At 34.5% G+C, this 12,616-nt stretch overlaps 1 protein-coding gene across 2 annotated transcripts; it reads left to right on the forward strand.

The window, feature by feature from the left end:
- The first annotated feature begins 824 nt into the window (after positions 1-824).
- On the forward strand, positions 825-11,191 carry LOC114479617 (calcium-activated potassium channel subunit beta-2-like). 2 transcript variants are annotated; one of them, XM_028473380.1, is made up of 6 exons: positions 825-887; positions 7,096-7,208; positions 7,550-7,681; positions 8,850-9,020; positions 9,179-9,374; positions 10,455-11,191. In XM_028473380.1, the coding sequence occupies exons 3-6, from the start codon at positions 7,623-7,625 to the stop codon at positions 10,737-10,739; spliced, it is 711 nt and encodes a 236-aa protein (XP_028329181.1). In that variant the 5' UTR covers positions 825-887; positions 7,096-7,208; positions 7,550-7,622; the 3' UTR covers positions 10,740-11,191. The 2 variants fall into 2 exon arrangements, with proteins under 2 accessions (XP_028329181.1, XP_028329180.1); XM_028473379.1 differs by lacking the exons at positions 825-887; positions 7,096-7,208 and adding an exon at positions 7,257-7,438.
- Positions 11,192-12,616: the final 1,425 nt, after the last annotated feature.

Raw genomic sequence — 12,616 nt, forward strand, 5'->3', positions numbered from 1 at the left:
CTTGTTGTATTGTGTTTCTAGATTTATATTTTTCTCTCATTTTAGTTGTGTTTTTTGGAGTCATTTTGCATATTGTTTTTGTATATTTTTCTTCCATTTTGTGTGTTTTTGTCATTCCCTTGTGTGTTTTATAAGCATTTTTGCACATTATTTGTTTGTTTTTTTGTGCCATTTTAATGTATTTTCTTTGGTTGCCATGGTTTTTTTTTTGTAGTGCATTTTGTAAATAATTTTGATGTCATATTGTTTTTTTTGAGTCATTTTTCATATGCTTATTGCTTGTTGTGCACATTTTCTGTCGATTTGAATATTTTTGTCATTTTGTAAATGTTTCTGTCATTTAAAAAAAATAATTTTGTCTCATTTTGTGTGCATTTGTTGTGGTTTTGGATTAAGTTGGGAATTCTTTTCCTTTTCTTAATATGAACAATTTAAAGTATTTTACCATTTTCACACATAATCCATGACCTTTAAAGGTGGCAAAGGGTTGAATTTTAATGTATATTTAATCTTCTTGGGACTGCAGTGACACCTTGTGGCCACATTAAGCAACTGTTTCTGCTCATTTCATGTTTGTTTTATCATGAGTTAGACTCAGACTCAGAGCTGTTAGAAACAGCTGCTGTTGGTTGGTGATGAACAACAACAGTGTCCACAATAAACACAGTTATTCACAGACATCATTATGTTTTAACACACACGCAGTCAGTGTATGACGACACACAACTCATGTTACACACACACAGGTATGGCAGGCATCCAGTGCACTGGGGGCTAAGGGTTTAAATAAAACTGTCCATGGTTCACACACACACAGAGAGCCACTGCTGACATAGTAGAACAAAGTGTGGATTATCATCACCATCAGTACAGCCCTGCAACAACAGGTAGGAACACACAGATTTGTTCATATAAACACTTGTGATTTCAACCTAGGAAACTATAGGAGTAATTATCACTAAACACACAGTAAGTGTCTGTGTGACCCTGAGGTTGGGCCGTTTGTATCAGAATGAAGTGAGATCTGAAGATAAATCCTGTGCAGATTTCACATCAGTTTTGATTGATCTGGTCTGAATCACTTTGGGATTCACTATATCTGATTCCACATGCTGTTATTTAGTCTTTAGTAAAAACAGACTTCAAAAGATGCTTTGAGAATACATTTAGTTAAAACTAATGAAAAAAAAAAAAATATATATATATATATTATTAATGTATCCTGTGAAAAAAAGGCAGAATTCTGAGAAAAAAGGCAGAAATCTGAGAAAAAAGTTAGAATTCTCAGGAAAAATGTCAGAATTCTTCATTTAAAGTCAGAATTCTTGGAGAAAAGTCAGAACACTCTGTGTTTTTTTTCTCCTCAGAATTCTGACTTTAAACATTTGTTTTGTCTCATTTTCTGTCTTCTTTTGTTGTTTTGTCTTATGAATAATTTTACGTGTTTCTTGTTGTTTTGTATATTTTCCTTTTATTTTTTTGCCATTTTGATACAATATCTGCACAAATCAAACTACTAGTGTGTAATTAGTTAGAAAAAGGCTTGTTCAAGTGATGTTAGTCAAACATTTGAACACCAAACATAAGAATATTTTACAATTTAATAAAATGAATTAAACAATAGAAAATTAAACTCTGAAAAATAACTTCTTTAAATCCAATAAAAACATCTATCCATCCATTTTCTAACCAAACCAACCACGCAAACCAACCATGGGACGTGTTTGAGGCACGGGGACCAGGACACACGTCAGAGAGGCAGTAAAGTAAAAAATAAATGGTGAGAGATTGTTGATCAATGAGTGTGTTGATGGGAGGCCATGAGGCTTCAAATGCCACATGAAAACACTGCAAGGTGAGGGGAGACACCTGCTACAGCTGAACCCTCAAACTGTTCTATATAAAAACAGTCAAATAGCAAGAGTAAATAAACTGAAAATTTTTAAATTATATATGACTATTACTGTGAATACAAAACGGTATTTAACTTAAAAATTTCACAGTTAAGGCATGTAAAGAAAATACAATATTTAAATGTAATTCTTTTCAGTGTGGACAAATTAATGGAAAGATAAACGATGACGATTGTAAAGTTGCACGCGATCAAATAATCAGCAACGTTTTGCAACATTTAGCAACAAACCGAGTTTTCAAAAACATGTGAATTTTTGTTATGTCACTTTTGACCAGATTTACAGCAATATTTGTGAAATTTGTGATTTTAACTTTTCTCGCAAAAATATAATTTCAATGTTAAATCTAAATGTTAAATCTAAATGTTAAATCTAAATGTTAAATATTAAATCTAAATCTAAATCTAAATTTTATATCTCAATGTTAAATCTAAATTTTAAATTTAAATCTAAATGTTAAATCTAAATCTAAATGTTAACTCTAAATCTAGATGTTAAATCTAAATCTAAATGTTAAATCTAAATCTAAATGTTAAATGTTGAATCTAAATCTTAATTTAAAAGAGAAATCTAATTCTAAATCTAAATGTGAAATCTAAATCTAAATGTTAAATCTAAATGTTAAATCTAAATGTTAAATCTAAATGTGAAATCTAAATCTAAATGTGAAATCTAAATCTAATTATGAAATCTAAATGTTAAATGTAAATGTGACATTTAAATCTAAACACTTGGTTTATTGACATTTTCAGAAAAGTTTGGTGCATTGCATTGTGGGATGTGGAGTCCTGTAGACAGATTGTTTTTACTTCATTCTTTACTGTGATTTCTTGTATTTTCTTACAAAAAAAACTATCAAAGTGAATTCCCAACACGTTTCTGCTGTTTACAAAACAACAGTGGATGTTAATTTGAACCTTTTACATCTTTTTTTTCAAGCAAATTATCTTTGATTTATTGATCTATGAATTTATCTGATGATATATATATATATATATATATATATCAATTACCTCAGACTGGCTCAGTTTGTTGGAAACAGAACAGAATAGACAGGAAAAAAGGCAGATGGAATAAATATGGAGTAAAGGACACATCTCTAAACGATGTAGAGCAGTGTCATGGTGTCTGATCCTATGGAGCTGCAGCTCAGGACATTCATTAAAGTGATAATAACAGGAAAGTGAGAACAATGCGTTCCTGCTGATGTCAGCACTTCTTCAATGATGTGTCAAACAGACCTGCTGCAGAACGCTTCATATGGGGAAGATTTGTCAGGAATTAGGTTATTGCTTTTCTCATGGCTGACAACAATCAGAAATGCTCTGCACTTTCATTTAAAATCCTTTACAGTAGTTTAATTCAGATCTGTCACATTTCTGTTCTTGTGTTTGTTCCCAAGGGAAACAAAAAGCTGGAGCCTGTTCTTGCCTTTTAATGACAGGCATAAAACGTTAGATTTGTGTCTATATTAAAGTAATGACATTTAACTAAATCATTTTGTTTTAAAGTTGCTTTAAAGTCAATCAAGATTTTCAATAAAAACCAAAAATAAAAATATTGAAAGAGAAAGTGTTTAAATGTAGTTTTTTTGTGTCAAAAATGTTTTGTTTTTTTTCATTATTGATTGAAGTGAAGTTTATTGATTAAAATGTTTTAAATGTTTTGAATTCTGACTTTTTTTCCTCAAATTTGGGACTTTAAACTTAGAATTCTGACTTCTCAGAATTCTGACTTTTTTTTTTTCAAAATTCTGACTTCAGTTTTAGAATTCTGACTTTAATCTCAGAAATCCGACTTTAATAACTTTTTTTTTCTCAGAACGCTAATCTTAAACTCAGAAATATGACTTTAATCTCAGAATTTTGACTTTTTTTCTTAGAATTAGGAATTGTTTTCTCAAAATTTTGACTTTATTCTTACAATTCTGACTTCATTCTAAGAACTCTCACTTTATTCTCAGAATTTGAATTTTTTTTCTCAGAATTTGGACTCTAATCTAAGAACTCACTTCATTTTCAGAATTCTGACTTTTTCTCTGAATTCTGACTACTTTTCTTAGAATTCTGACTTTTATAACTTTTTTCTCAGAATTCTCAATTTTCTTAGGGTAAAAAAGGGTAAAAAATATTGGACCTTGTTTTTATTCCTAGTGGTGCTAATCCTCTTATGTATTATTTTGTACCTTTGAAGTATCTCAAAGTTTCTCAAAGGTTGTTGACCTCTGCTAAAGAAAAGACACTGGTAAACGTGCACAAGGCGTGAGAAATGATGCGTTTCCTTGGTCTAAAGCAGTGTTGACACAGACATTTACAGATTTACAGGAAACAGTCTGTGTTGTTTCTAAAGTTCACCAAGGTCAAAGTGAGCAGAATATTCACTTCCTGTCCATAAATCCTGGAGATGTGGAGCACTTCATTCCTTCCATGTTATTATTGTGGCCCATGGAGTGAGAGCCCAACACATTTAGAACTTTAGGTTTGGCTGATGGTGGAGCAGATAGATGGAAGTCCATGTTTAGCTGAAATCAATACATGTGTTATGTGAGGAACTCTGGGCACTCCCCAGGCAATGGTCACAGCTTCTTTTTACGCAGGAGAAAAAGCAGGAAAAGTGGTGGAACGGAGCAGAAAATCCACGTGAGTCCGTGGGATTGTTTGTTGCACAACTGCATGTAAAGCCATGCGGAAAGTTTGGAGGAAATGTTGTTTGTAGATGCGCTTTGTGGTTTTTCATCATCAAATGTCCATAGTGTAGCAATGTTTCCCCAAAACAGCTGGGAATGTAATACAATAGGGAAATTACTCATGCAAAAGGAACTTCTTGGGTTGTTTTCCAACTATTTTGCTCCCAGCAGCAGCACTTTGGTCAGACTCTGTTAACCTCAACATCAACAAGCAAAAAATAAATCATCACATGTTTAGACCTGCATATAAATCTGATTATTACACTACAGGAATCCAAGGTGAATGAGGTTATTATTACAAATACAAGCTAAAATCCTGTTTATTCAGTCAAGCTTTTGTAGTGCTTTATAATTTTAATTTCAAATTATTGTATTCTTTGAATTATTTGATGTGTTAAATCTATTATTATTGCTGTTTTTCACTTTTACGCTTTTATGCAAATTTTAACATTTAATATTTTAGAAATTCCTCCCTTTTCTGCTTAGCTTTTAGTTTTTGTCTCTGATTCTTTCTTGTTTTGGCATCATCTTAATTAATTTAATGAGTTTTTTTTAAAAAATTACTCCTGGCTGCATTAGATTTCTAACCCTTTAATAATTTAACCTTTTATCAACCACTTTTGTCAATCCTGTAAAACACTCTGGACTACAAAAGGTACTATATAAATAAAGTTTGATTGATCGACCAACAAAATCTTCAATAAAAAAAAATGTTTTTTTCAAAATGACAGTAAAATACACAAAACAAGGTGGGGGTTGTCAAATGTGAGTTGATTTGTTTTATTTTATCCACCTTATGCCTTGAACTGCTACTTCCCTGAATACAGGTGCAACTTCCTGTTTAAGAATTAGATTAAATATTCCTAATATAACTAAATTAGTGGAGTTGAACATTAAAAATTAATTCAAATGAACTGCTGCAATCACATGATTTATATATCTTTTTTATTGCAGTTTTGATTGTAATGCTTTTTTTTTTTTTAAATGAATAACCTTTATTTTTATACATATAGGTAGTTTAATTGAGACAACATACCTATTTTGGGCACATAAATAAATATATGTAGGTTAATGATAATTAATATTGGTTATAAAATTTACTTTGATCTCCTGACATGTTTTGAGTGTTCACTGAAACAGTTTTTTTCCTGAAAAAAAAGTTCTCTTAATAAATGAAACAACATATTATTTTGAAAAAATAGAGAAAAAGAACTTGCTGAAATTAATTTACGGAAGTCAAGGAAACATCACAGCGATCAGCATACGCCTCTGAAAAAGACTGGCAGTTGACAGTTGAAACACGTCAGAAGATCAAAGTGAATTTCCTGAAAAAAAGTCAAAATTATTGAAACCATAACATATTATTCAAAAGGAACTTGCTGGACAAATTATGTGGAAGGATAAAAATAAATAAATTTTCAGGTGTCTGCTGATCGCTTTGATGTTTCCTTGACTTCCACGTAATAAATCCAGCAAGTTTTTTTTGTTTTCTTTTTTAATTGTATTAAAAATCAATAGCATTTTTAAAAAAATATTATTCAAGAAGAAGACAAAAAGGAACTTGCTGGATTTATTATGTGGAAGTCAAGGAATCATCAGAGCAAAACTGTCAACTGCCAGTCTTCTTCAGAAGAGTCTGCTGATCGCTTTAATGTTTTCTTGACTTCCGAGTCATTAAAAAGATTATTATTTTTGTAATGTTATTCTAAACGAAAAGAAAAAGAACTCGCTGGAATTAATTTACCGATGTCAAGGAAACATCAATGCGATCGGCAGACGCCTCTGAAGAAGACTGGCATTTGACATTCAAAACATGTCAGGATATCAAAGTAAATTTCCTGAAAAAACGTTTGAATAAATAAAACCTTAACATATTATTCTAAAAGAAGACAAAATGAACTTGCTGGAATTACTACGCGTAAGTCAAGGACACATCAAAGCGATCGGCAGACGCCTCTAAAGAAGACTGGCAGTTGACAGTCAAAACATGTCAGGAGATCAAAGTGAACTTCCTGAAAAAATGTGTGAATAAATAAAACCATGAAATATTATTCAAAAAGAAGACAAAATGAACTAGTTTGCTTTGTTGTTATTGTGCAATGGCTCCATTTGTTTTCTGCAAATAATTTCATTTCAATATTTGATTTGCTTAAACAAAACTGTTTTTTTAACTGTAAATAGCATCACTTTGAATAAACGTAATGAAAACTGTACTTTAATTCTCTAAAAGATTCTTTATAACCCATTGGATAAGACTCTGACCTTATGTGAACTCTGGTAAACAGGTTTGTTATAAATGCTTCTTCTTCTAAATAAATAAAGGTCATTTCTCTGAACGAGTTTGCATCGACTCCTCCAACCCTCGACTGAACCCAAAGCCAAACTCTCCTAATGTGTCTCGTTCTTTTTCATTTCAATCAAAGCTAAGTGAGTTACGACACAAAGCTCTTCCTTCCTTCCTCTTTTCTTTTCTTTTCTCTCCTACGGATGCTACAGGCCTTGCAGTGAGGCGGAGCGACCACGTCCAAAGCTGTTATTGTGTGACGAGTGGAGCCGACAATGACTTAGTGTTGACAGCACAGGTGTTGAGCAAAGAGAGGGCAGAGCAGGTAGGGCCACGCACTCACACCATTCATCTAAAGCCATCACTCATCTTGTTTGGGCCCTTTGTAGAGCTTCTTTGTTTGTGGCCCCGTAATGAGATGTTTGTTTTGTTCAGTCCATGCGAGCTCAGCACAACTTCCTGTTCCTGCTTGATGAGCATGAAAAGCAGAGAGAAGCGTGCACGTTATTTTTCTTACACATGCTTATTTTGTTTGAGCTGAAACATGCATCAAAGGTAGAGCATAACTTTACGAATTCTACGGATGATTTTCTAACTATTTTATTCACAGCAGTGAATGGATTTCAAAAGCCGAATGTTTAAAAAGTGTTAATAATGTCTCCTCAGGTCTTTCCAGCAGTCTTCTCGTTCTGCTTCGGCGGGCAGAAGAAGAAGAGGAGGACGCGGGTCGTCGGGAAAGATGTTTTTCGTAGCTGGGGTGAAAAACACCACAGGATCAGTGAGAGGAAATGAAAGGAGGTAATAATTCCAGCAAGTTCTTTCTGTCTACTTTTTGAATAAGACGTATGATTTCATTTATTCAGACAAATTTATTTTGATCTCCTGGCATGTTTTGACTGTCAACTGCCAGTCTTCTTCAGAGGTGTCTGCTGATCGCTATGATGTTTCATTGACTTCAGCGTAGTAATTCCAGCACGTTATTTGTGTCTTCTATTTGAATAATATTCAAAAAGATGATAATTTTGAATAATAATTGTTAATAATGATGCAGACAACTGTTCTTCAGGAAATTTACTTTGATCTCCTGACATATTTTGACTATCAAGTGCCAGTGTTATTCAGAGGCGACTGCTGATTGCTTTGATGTTTCCTTTACTTCTGCGTAATAATTTCAGCAAGTTCTTTTTGTATTCTTTTTGAATAATATTTAAAAATAACATCAAAACAATCAGCAGACGCCTCTGAAAATAACTGGCAGTTGACTGTTTTGCGTTGATGTTTTCTTGACTTCCGTGTAATATTTCCAGCAACTCGTTTTTGTCTTCTTTTTGTTTCAATAATATGTACTGTTTCATTTATTGAGACAACTTTTCTTCAGGAGATTTTACTTTGATCACCTGCCATGTTTTGACTGGGAACTGCCAGTCTTCTTCAGAGGCATCCACTGATAGCTTTAATGTTTCCTTGACTTTCACGTAATAAAAAGGACTATTGTTTTTTTAATGTTATTCAAAAATAAGACAAAAGGAACTTGCTGGAATTATTACGGGTAAGTCACAATAACATCCCAACAAAACTGTTAACTGCCAGTGTTCTTCAGAGGCATCTGCTGATTGCTTTGATGTTTCCTTGACTTCCAGGTAATTATTCCAGCAAGTTATTTTTGTCATTTTGGAATAACACAAAAATAAATTTGATGGAATTATTTTGAGGAAGTCAAGGAAACATCATAGCAATCAGCAGACGCCTCTGAATAAGACTGGCAGTTGATGGTCAAAACATGACAGGAGATCAAAGTTAATTTCCTGAAGAAGAGTTGTCTGAATAAATCAAACCCTAACATATTATTCAAAAAAGTGGTATTAAAACTATCCAAGCGAGGGAATGTTGACTTTAAAGCAGTGGTTTATACTTTGTTGTAGAATATTGATGGCCTAATGGATGACCTCGTGTTTTATATTATCAGGTCCATCTATCAGAAGTTCCGTGAGGTGGATATTTTGGACAAGAAGAAGACGGTGACGGCTCTGAAGCCTGGAGAAGACCGGGCCATTATTCTGGGACTGGGAATGATCTTGTCCTCCATCGTGATGTATTTTGTCCTTGGAATCACTACGTTACGCTCCTACGCCGACAGGTAGCTACTGTTGTTAACACGCTGTGACATGTTTTATTCATCACATGTTTGTAGACAAACCGTTTCTGAGCTCGCTCATCCTGAAAATTGAAAGCAGAATTCCAGGAACAGCAGCTTGAAGCCAGTTGATATTTTTTTCCATTTCTATTCCAACGCAGCGTGTGGACGGAGGAGGCCGTGTGTGTCGTTCTCAACTCAACGCTCACAGCAGACGTTAACTGTTCATACAGCTGTGGCTCAGACTGCTGGAGAGCCTCTAAATACCCGTGTCTGCAGGTCTACGTCAGCGTCAACAACACGGGACGCATCACACGCTTGTCTCACAACGAAGAGACTCAGGACGCCAGCCCTGAAGTGAGTAACCATGGAAACCATTTACTGAACTGTTCCTGCCAGTGTTGGGGTCTTTAATTTTTTAAATTACAAAATCACGTCTTCAATTACTAATGTTAAATTACAACTAAATTACAATTACAGAGACCAGCATTTAAAAAAAGAAATTCAGGTTGATGTTAAGCTAACGCTATTGCTATTGCTAGGCTAATGCTCAGAGCTGCCAAACCTCACCCTTTGGGTGTGACAGTCAAGCAATTTGACGCATTCTCACACCACACGCCACACTTGATATTTCCCCATTCAATACGCTATTTATTTTTTTTGTGATAATGAACTTCGGTCCTCACGTCTTGCCGTAGCTCGAGTAACTAATTGACTGACGGAGATAACCAATCCCAGACCAATCCATGTCTCCTGGTGCCTAAATCTAACCAACTACGGCAGGCATCACGTAATAATAAACCAATCAGAAGCAACGTAAGGCGAGTCTTGACGAGCAGTCTCTAACTGACACCTGACACAACACACCGACTCTTTGACATGCTTTCAGAAAGAAAGATTTAGAGGACAGACTCTGTCTGAGATGGTATGTAAATGCTAACGCTATATTAATTGCTAATGCTCGGTTAATGTTATTGCTAGGCTAATGCTATTGCTAAGTTAATACTGTTTCTAGGCTAATGCAATGTTAATACTAATACTAGGTTAATGTTATTGCAAAGCTAATGCAATGTTAATGCTAATGCTAGGTTAATGTTATTGTAAGGTTAATGCTAATGTTTGGTTAACGCTAATGCTAGGTTAATGCTACGTTATTGCTATTGCTAGGCTAATGCTAATGCTAGGTTATTGCTACGTGAAGCTAATGCTAATTCACACAAATTGACCACTTAATCCCCAACATTGGGACACGCAACATTGGGTTACCACTCCTGGCCACTTTTTTGGACCCTGCAATGTCGCTTGCGGCTTTAATTTTAATTGTAATAGGAAAAAAGGCCAGTTACCGTAATCGTAATTGAGTTGTAATTGAACATGTATAATTGGAGACGTAGTTGAAAAATGAAATTGACGCCAACTCCTCCATGTGGTCTGCAGTGTTTCTACGTGCCTCGGTGCCAGAGGGACAGCGCGGCCATGCACGCTATGATCCTGAACATCTCTGATCGTCTGAAGGTCAACCAGCAGCTCACGTGTTTCTACGACCCCAGCGAGCGCCAGGACAGGGTCATCCTGACCCGCCTCTACGACCACGCCGTGCTCTTCCACTCGCTGCTCTGGCCCTCGTGCGTTCTCACGGGGGGCATGGCCATCATCCTCATGGTGAAGCTCACCCAGTACCTGTCCAGGCTCTGTGAGGAGATAGTGAAGATCAAAAGGTGAAGCAACATGTGGTGCGTGGCATTGTTTCCACTGATCCGACCTCACCGTGACCTGTAGCCAACTTTCTTCTTCTGCTGAGATATTTGGAGCAGCTGGTTTTCACTGCCAGGCCAGGACATCGTGACTCTTTGTGGAACCCAAAACCAAACTGAATGTTCACATGCCAGTCGCTGGGTGTGTTTCACATGGTGTTAAAACGCCTGAAAGTGTTTTAGAGTACTTGTTTACAAGATGTTATGTTGGAATATCAAGAATGTGCTCCTCTCCCTGAGACAAAAAAGACACAAACCTAGATTTGTATTTGAAATGTACAGATGTTATTAAGTGCCTTACCTGTGTTTTGATAATCACATGACATTTTATTTAAAGCAGGGGTTCTCATTCTTGGGGTTAAGAATATTTTTTTCAACAATTGGGGCCCATTTTTGCTTATTTTTACCCTTTTTCTGCAACTACACCAAACTTGCCATATTTTAACCTATTTTCATCACTTTTTCTTGCCCTATTTTTCTTCCTTTTAATGTATTTTTGCTACATTACTCCCATTTCTGCCACTTCTCCATCAAATTTCAATCCCTTTTCTGCACATTTTTTCCACTTTCAAGACATTTTCAGCTCTTATATACCCTTTCTACCACTTTGTTACCTAATGTCACATATGTTGACCCATAATTGTCACTTTTAACCACTTTTCACCATATTTCATGATATTTTTTTTTTTTGCCAATTTAACTACATTCACGGTCATAATTTGCCACTTTAAATAGTTCCTACTAATTGTTCCAATATTGACACTTTGAACCCTTTTTACCACTTTTTCTGTCTGTTTTTGCCCACTCTAATTTGCAACTTTTAACCCATTTCTGTGTTTTTTTTTTTTTTTTAAATCCCATTTCACCAGCTTCTCCACCATTTTTGGTCACTTCTAACCCATTTTATATTTGATTAAAACAAGGATTTACAGGATTTACTGTAAGATGACTATATATTATGGTCCATAAGTAAACTTACTATAACAGTGAATAAATAAATGTGGTTTTCACAGATTGATAGAACCATTGACCATCATTTTGCTGACAACTCCAAAAAAGTTGAGAACCACTGATTTAAAGGTATCACTATGTTGTCATTAAACCAGTGACCAAATAAAATACTCGGCACTTTTCTTACTAAATTTCCTTTTCCTACATTACAACAACCTTTCTTCTCATCTCATCTGTTATATGGGTTTTGTGTTGCACTTTTAATTTGTTTTGCTTGAACGATTTTGCGGGAAATTCCTCAGCGGACAAAACAAAGTTGGAAAATATTGAATTCCAAGTAAAGTTATTTGTGTTTCAGGCTTCCAAGGTTCTCATGGTGACAGCAGCTATTCAATTGAAATCTTCCACGTTGTGTGGAAATGTGACTACCGGCTCCCGTTATGATCAATTACCTTTCCAGAAAATCTGTTTACTACCAAGCAAACAGAAGAAATCTATTTGTGCCAGGGCTGCATAAATCGTAACATGTTTGTAAGCCAACGTATAAACAAACACAGGAAATAGGAAAGTTTTGGACCTTATAAAGTTCCTATGAGTATAGAGATGTGCAAAAAGTTTTTCAGAATGAAAAGTTTAAAAAGCAATATTTTTTACATTGTTATTGTTTAACTATAACTAGAGCTTTACATGTGTAAACAAAAACCTTTGGAAAAAATCAAATCACTGAGTAATAGTACTACTACTACTAATAATAATAATATAAGGTTCATATTTGTGCTTGAGTTTCTGCCTACAAAATAAATAAATTGTAATCCAATTATATTATTACAATATTTGTTTTTATTAATTTTTAATATGATGAATATTATCAGAATTATTTAATATTTAAATATG

The sequence above is a fragment of the Gouania willdenowi genome, chromosome 17, assembly GCF_900634775.1.
Source record: "Gouania willdenowi chromosome 17, fGouWil2.1, whole genome shotgun sequence".
NCBI lineage: Eukaryota > Metazoa > Chordata > Actinopteri > Blenniiformes > Gobiesocidae > Gouania > Gouania willdenowi.